The sequence below is a fragment of the Drosophila simulans genome, chromosome 3L, assembly GCF_016746395.2.
Source record: "Drosophila simulans strain w501 chromosome 3L, Prin_Dsim_3.1, whole genome shotgun sequence".
NCBI lineage: Eukaryota > Metazoa > Arthropoda > Insecta > Diptera > Drosophilidae > Drosophila > Drosophila simulans.
Genome location: NC_052522.2, coordinates 12,892,681 through 12,900,650, shown reverse-complemented (window position 1 = coordinate 12,900,650; position 7,970 = coordinate 12,892,681). Strand labels below are relative to the sequence as shown.

General features: G+C 43.6%; 1 protein-coding gene across 1 annotated transcript; it reads right to left on the bottom strand.

Annotated features, from left to right (window-relative positions):
* Positions 1-365: 365 nt before the first annotated feature.
* LOC6737920 (leucine-rich repeat-containing protein 15) lies at positions 366-4,144 on the bottom strand. Its single transcript, XM_016171418.2, has 2 exons — positions 3,647-4,144; positions 366-3,195 (listed from the first exon to the last, which is right to left on the bottom strand). Exon 2 carries the CDS (start codon positions 3,084-3,086, stop codon positions 873-875), a length of 2,214 nt encoding a protein of 737 aa, XP_016031688.1. The 5' UTR covers positions 3,087-3,195; positions 3,647-4,144; the 3' UTR covers positions 366-872.
* Positions 4,145-7,970: the final 3,826 nt, after the last annotated feature.

Sequence of the window (7,970 nt, the reverse complement as noted above, 5' to 3'; positions counted from 1 at the left end):
CTTGAGTCGGGTCTGCAAAAGTTTCCAAGCTTGTTACTATTGAATAATAGTATATTAATTTTGCTGCATTTTTTATTCCCCCGAGCACGGCATGCAGGCCCTCAACTTACTTTTAATTGAATTGAAAGTCAAAAGTTTTGAGCTCGTGGAAAAAAAAGTGAAAATGTCGAGACAAATTGACACAGAGGAAAAGTTGCCGGTGCACAGGGAAAATGCATAATTAAAGGCAAATTTCCACGGCAGTATGCTGGCTGAAAGGAAAATCTGCTAAATTAAGAGCAGAATGAACACACACAGTTGTATTTTTGTTTTCAAATGAGTTTTGTTTTCATTGCGTATATTTTCTGTTTTCGTTTGATATTTTGTTTTGTCGCTTAAATTTGCATAAATTTCTTGTTCTAACTAATACATAAATAGTTGTTTGCATCTGATACGATTTTGCATTTAACAATAAATTAAATAAGTTAAAATTAAGCTTACGTTGACTCTCAGTGCTTTGTTGTCTTTATCTAAACTCGTATATCATTTACAATTCATCTTAGAGACTACGATTAACTTATGCTCGGAGGGGGACGAGGAAAACAGTAGTGTTGGCAAAGTGCTGATAGAATTGGAGATCCTTCAGTGTTCTATAGGTTCGAAAGAGTGCTTTAAAGTTAAGTATGTACAAGGCAAGATTTTCTCAAGATTTTGCCTAGGTTGTATTTCGATTACAGCTACTACAATGTTTTCCTTACGCCTAACTACACGCTAATTGTCTCTGGAGGGGAGGGAGTGGTTTTAGTGGGCTTTTTGGGGGTTTTGGCATCACAGTGTTGGGCAGCGGACTACTAAGCATAGATGCTCAGCTGCCTGCGTCGATAGGTCGAGGATCAGTGCGTGAACTGACGCAGGGTGTTGTTGTTCTGCTGCTGCTTCTGAGAGGCGGACTTCTGCTGGAAGGATCTGCGTCCTGTGGTGGCACACAGTCCATTCCGCAGGGGCAAAGCTGGTGGCATCGGTGGCGGCGTGGGCGTCTTGCTGCGACCCAGTTGCTCCAACGGCATCGAGTAGTGGGTATTGCTGTAGATGTAGTTGTGGTCCAGGATCTCGCTGCCCATCTCCTGATCGTACAGCTCACGCTGCTTGAAGTGCTCTTGGGTCAGTCGCAGTTGCGGCTGATTCGGTCCACCCAACGGGGCACCATGCACCATGGGCACATCCGCGTATGAGTAGCAGGAGTCACCAACTGTAGCCGTGGCCGAGAGGAACTGCGGCTTGGTATAGTGGTTCAGCTGGGGATTCTGCTGATGCACATCCCGACCCATGGTAGCCGACTTCATGTGCAGCACAAATGAGGCACTGTCGTCGATGGCTCCCTGTGAAACCATGGCCTTGTTGTTATTCAGCTTCTTCTCACTGACCATTGTGGCAGTGGGCACCACCAGCTGCTGGAACTTCTGCTGAGGATCGATGGCGCCCAGGTCATTGACAGGCATCGGGCACATTCCATAGTGATGGGTAGCTCCGGGATGATGAGGTGCGGTATAGGTGTTGGGGAACGTGGAGTGGATGCCCAGAGAGCAGGGATGATGCTGATGGCGCGACATGTAGTCTTCGTCGCAGAAGGTCTTCTGGTATTCCCGCTCCTTGCGGCCCAGCGCCGAGTTGCCCCACAGACCGCCCTTGATGGTTTCGCGGATCTTATGACGGCAGCGGTACAGAACCAAAGCCAAGGCGGTAATCGTGGCAGCAGATCCCACCAGGAGAGCTCCAATCAAGGCCTGCTTGCGAGGATCGGCATGGGTGCATCCCATCATGGCGGGATTCAAATGGCGCAAGGATTCGCCGCGCAGACGTTCGGGGAACTCACACAGCAGTTCGGAGACATCATCCTGACTGGCATTCTTGGCCACCAGCAGATTGTGCAGCCACATCACACGGCAGTCGCAGGACAAGGGATTTTCGGAGAGGTCTAGAGTCTGAAGGTCCTTCCACGGGAACAGACCTTCTGCCAAGGAAGTCAGCGCATTGGCCTTGAGAACCACATGCTTCAATTGAGACAGCCCACTGAGGGCACCCTCTTGAACCTCCAAAAGCATTTTGTTGGACGATAGATTCAGATACTCCAGGTTACCATTGTCGCTGAAGGCTCCGGTCATCACACGCTTCAGTTTAAGAGCTCCATTCACCTCCAGGCGTTTAAGTTGCTTCAGGCCCATGAAGGCGCCCTCGCTGATCACCTCGAAGTCGTTTTGACCCAGGGACAGCTGCTCCAGACGAACCAGCTTGCTGAGACCCACGGAGGGAATGCGATCCAGACGATTATCGGAAAGATCAAGAATGCGCAACTCCTGCAGGCCCAGGAAGCTGTCGTGGGAGATGTTGCGTAGACTGGCACCCTTGAGCTCCAGGCGAGTAAGTCCTTTCAGGTCCTGGAAGGCACCAGCCTGAATGCTCTGCAGGGTGTTCATTCCAAGGAACAGCTCAGCCAGACTGGGCATGGCTTGGAAGATCACAGGATCGGGAACGGTGGTCAAGGCATTGTCATTCAGATAAAGGATGCGCAACTGTGAGAGTCCATCAAAAGCCTTGGGATCCAGATAGCCAATGCGATTCTCACCCAGATTCAGCTCCTCGATCTTCAGAAGAGGAGTGAAGGTGCCCTGGTGAAGCTCCGAGATTTGGTTACCACGCAGATTCAGAACGGTAACTGCCGACAGACCAATGAAGGTCTTGTTGCTGATCTGTCCAATCTTGTTGTGATTCAAATGCACCTCCTGCAGCTTCTTCTGATAGGCGAAGGTGCGCTGCGGAATGGTCATCAGGTGATTCGAGGACAGATCGAGAAAGGTCAGCTCCGCGTAGAACTGGATGGACGAGTCGATGGTCTTGATCTTGTTGCTCTTGATCACCAGACGCTGAATGGATGGATTCAGGGCAATGGGCAGCACGTCCAGCTGGCCCTCGCCGCATTGTACCACCAGGGTATTATCATCGCACTGACAGCCGGGCGGGCAATTGGCCAAACCCGCCGCAGGCTCCACTCCAATGCTGGCCAAAATGCACCAGATGCCCACGAAGGCGATCATCATGTTTCGCTGCATCTTGGGGTCTCTGATTCTCTTTTGATTTCTGTCTTTCGGTTTGCTTCGCTCTGTGCTGCTGTTTCAATTCTTTCAGAGTTTCTGTTGAGATTTTCAGTTTTCCATAGTGCTGCGGGTAGACAAACGAGGGAAAAATTTTCAAAATTAGTTTCTGTCTTCTCTGTGAGTTCGGTTAATTAGCCTATTTTCGTGGAACTATTTCTATTGATTAAAATTTACAGAGTTCTTGAAGCAAACATTTTTATGTTTTCACAAGTATTTCATCTTAGATATATTTTTAGATTTGGTGTTTATTGCTTGATGGAAAAATCTATATTAAGTTGCTAATGTTTCGGTTCTAATAACTTCACATTTTAGAAATTTCAAACTGAATAAATTTTGATTAAAGTCACTAATTTAACTGAACAAAATTAAAATGTTCTATTTATATTTTTCCTATTTCATATTTTCTGGCAGCCTAACTTTATTTTGTTGAAACTTTTCTGCCGGTATCCTAATTTCCACAATATTCCACTTTTTCAGCACTTTTATGCACTTTGTATGCCACAAGTGAAACTTACCTATTGTTTTTCTTTGATGATTGTTTGGCAACAATTTCTAGTTTTTTAGCAGATTAAATCGTTGGTGAACAGAACATAAAATGCAAAATGCAGTGTTTCGGTTTTTGTTTGTATTTTGTGATGTGTTTGCGTTTTCACTGTTTCACTTTTGAGAAAATATTTTGAATAGCCAATTTTTTGTTTTGTCACATTTGCTCAACTAAAACATGTGTGTTGTTTAAAACTAAAATTTTGTTTGTTGTGTTGCTTGTTTCGTTTTTTTAGTTTGCTGATTGTTTGTGAAACGTGCGCGATAATCCAATGGTTCGCTTTGACTGCACGCTTCAAGTTGTTGTTAGGCGTGCGACGGGTTTCCGTTTGAATTTACGTATTTCGTGTTACCAACTCTGGTAAGAGAGAGGAACTTGGTCGCAATTGGGTCTATACAGCTGGCAGACAACCGCTCACGACGAGGCAACGAACTACACTGATTTTACGAAGTGCCTGCTGCACAAACGATACCTCGGCTGCCCACATTTGCCGGGGTGGTTGAGCGGTACAGAGCGGTAACAGAGCCGTTTGAGCGGTATGAGTTGGTGGTGGTGGTGGTGGCTGGCAGCTGCATCGGTTTTGGGTAAAAAGAGCGGCGTGGCTAAGGCGAGACGGCCTTGCGAAGGCGAGTGCTCTCAGATAAACCCGCCAGCAGGTAGTCGGAACTGGTTGTGAGTGTCGGATATAAATGTATCTCTAGAGTTGCCTCTCTCGATGGAGAACTCAGTGTGGCGAGTTTCACTCGAAGTTTTCACTCATTTATCTGGCTATACGTGCCCCATATAGCCAGGCTCGCTCTCCGACAATTGCAACTCACACGTTGAACGAGCCGCACGTCCTCGACGAAATGCTGTCGCCCATAAAACCTAAAACTAGAACTGAAATAGTCAACGAAAAAAGTAAAAAAAACTGAAGAGAAAACTAAAACAGCTCAAGTGCTGTGGCATAATTAAGACCCCATATAAAGTACATAGTCCTACGCAGAAAAGTAGCTAGATGGATATTTATGGGCCGCAGACATGTCCTGGCCTAAGTGGAGCCTTTTAGTGCGGTTTACAGTCCAAATGTGACGCACTTGAAATTGATATTTTTGTATCTGCGAGTCGAGGACACGAAAGTGTTGCACTCGAGTATTTCCCAAATAATATTGTGTCATCTGATACATTTAAGATGCATTTCTCATTCTTGGCATGCAGAGCAAACAACTATTTACAACTCGGCAAAATCACAAAAAAAAAGAACGGGAAAAAAACAACTGTGACAACAAGAAAATCAACTTTAAATGGCCATAACTTTGTGCCAACATATGTAGCTGGAACAGAGGAGAGTGGGGTGGGGCACATTTTCCGGGCCTTACGGCATGCGGTTTTCCTCCACATTTTCCCCAGCCAAGCCCCTCTGCCCCACTGACATAACTGGCATATTTCCGTCTCCGAGAATTTCGCACACAAAATTTATTTATCGTACCGAGATGCAAATCTTTTTGGACTGCTTTTCTGTATCTTTCATAAACTAACCAATAAGTAAACTTGTTAAATTTATACCATATTACCTAAATTTGGGGCATCTTTGTGTATTGAAAGTCAAGGCAACTATTAATAGTTGCTTGACCATTGCATTTTATGAATTTGATTTGTAGCCTTTGAGAGGAAATAAATACATATCAATTATTTATGACAGAAGTAGTTCTGGTAAATTTCCCTTGCCAAGAGAGATAAATTTAGCCTTTAAAACTGCATTTTAAAACTTGTCTTTACAATTTATTTAAAGTAAAAAAATTGTATTTGCTTAACTTTGTTGGCAAACATTCTTTTCCTTTGCTGAACTGAAATTGAAATTAAATTGTTGGTACATTTTCTACATTATTGAATGGGGCACACAACCGATTTTGAATAATAAACCAGCTATTGGTTCTCATACTAAAACCTTATATTTGCTCTTTAATTAAACATTCATAAAATTGCAGGGGTTTAATGATCTGCTTAAAGAAATTAAACAGTTTTGCTGACTTCTTAGAGAAAGGCTTTGCCGAAGTATAATAATAAACTTGAATACAAATGCAGGAATTGTAAGCATATTGCTTGTAAGAAAAGTATGTTTGGCTCGTAAACCGCCAAAGTGCTCTACATAGGAAAAGCCTGAGTAGTTTCCTTTCAAAAACCAGATACGAAACGCAGTGATTGCTGCACATGCAGCTAACGGAAGTTTGCGTTTTTATTTTTATATATGTGCCACAAGCTGGGCTAGTCAGGTGCCACAAGCTTTTGGACCCCGGCTCTCACGTTACACATCGGAAAGCCTCGATCTACCCTCTCAATTTGTGACAATGTGTGAGAATTTCCCAGCAATAAAACCCAAATCCAACAACTTAAAATAAAGGCGAGGTGCACCGCATACATCTTTATGCTTTCTGGTAACTGAAAGAGTTTGTTTGCACTGCGACTGAGGTCCGAGTTGCATATGAAAATTGTTTGGCCAAACGCTAAAAGCACTTAAACAATTAGAGGGAGAAACGAAATGGCTGGGGAAGCAGCTTTCTGTGTAATTAGGTAAAACAGGGTCTGGAGAAGGGCTACGACTACTGTCGAACCGCAGCAGCAGCAGCAAACCAAACCAAAAATGCAAATTATAAAAAGGTACTGGAGAAAATGAAATGTAAATATATTTTGGAAAGTATAAGGAGCCAAAACTAAAATGTAGTAAAAGTTTAAATACTTATCTCCTCTTATTTAATATCTATGTTTTAATAAGCTTATCAGCTTTGCGTTCTTAGAACAATGCGTCAATATCCTTCTTGGATCTTTAGTCATTTCAAACCTTTAGTTCACATCCGAGGAAGTGCCCATTTTTGTGCCGAACCCTGGAAAATTGTGCTTACATATTCACCGGAATAATGCCAGACGTGGGGAAAATCGCCGGCTATCTGAACGGCAAACATAACGCACTTTGACCAAACAAAGAGCTCGAAGTCGCTGGGAAGTGACTTATGGGAACGGACAGCTGACGAAGTCGCAGTCATATAAATACAAATACATATGTACATATATATGTTGGCCAGATTCAATATGGGTGCGCATGCGCCGCTTCTTTTTAGACTGTTGTTGTTTTATTGGCCCGGCGTTGTTTTAACAAGAAACTTGTTAGTTGCAGCGGGTTAAAGATTTTCGAGTCTTGTACTTGGCCCTGTTTGTTTGCCAGTCGCGACGTCGGCTACCCGTTTCATGTGTTGTTAAATCTTTCGCCGTTTGTTCCACTACTTCTTAACCAGCTGCCCTTCCAATTGATGTTTGTCCGACTCATAAGCGACGGCACAACCCATTTGTCAGCATTCGAGGCAAACATTTTAACAAGGCCTCAGGGATCGAGAACGTTAAGCCGCTGACAGTTCCGGTGCGAATGCAACTTCCGCACAGATTGAGACGGAGGCAACTTCCTAGACCAATAAAATATCAATTGACTCGGCAATTAATCATATTCCAAAATGTGCAAGAAGGAATACTTTCGGTATTGGAACTCGAACTGAGTCTGGAACCGGAAGGACTGGTCCATTGTTCGGCAGCTCACCATTCAGCCAGCTTCACACTTTTTTTTCGTCCTCGGCTACTCGTTTTTAGAGGCATCACAATAAATAATGAATCCAGAAATGAGCGTTAAATGCAATGAGAACGAGAATGATGAGAAGAAAAGCAGCAGCGGAAGTGGGCACACAATGGACCAAAAGACCGAAGACGAAAGACCAAAGACTAAAGACTTAAGACCCGGAGACCAGTGGGCACAAAGGCACAATACCTTCCCGGTGTCCCCCCCGAAAGGTTAACTTTAAATCGAATGGCAATGGCACAGTAAGTAAATACCTTTACACATCGCCATCTCACTCCCTCTGTGTGTGAACGCTTTGCTGACTTGTGATTTTTTCCCCGATATCTTGCAGTACTGCTGAGAAGTATCTTGCAGCACTACCCTGCCTCACATTGCCGCTAATGCATCTGGTTGCATCTGCTGGGAAAGCTCTGAGAAATCGTCAAGTGGACTGTGAGATCTAAGAAACTGCCGGTTGGTGGTTAATACCAATGTCTTATCAAAAGTAAACTGACGGAAATTTTAAAAGAAAGTTGTTCGACCTAAATTTTAATAGAACAATTTATACAACTTCAAAAATAATAATGAATTCAGGAGCTTAAATCAGTAAACTATAGCCGATAAAACTATTCAGTTCACAATGCACTTTTTCTTAAAAACATTAATAGACTACTACAGTATTTTAAACCAGAAATGAGCCCATAAAAATATATTG

Bases quoted from the DNA above. Each gene is read 5' to 3' on its own strand.
- LOC6737920 (XM_016171418.2), bottom strand. From the start codon at position 3,086: ATGCAGCGAAACATGATGATCGCCTTCGTGGGCATCTGGTGCATTTTG.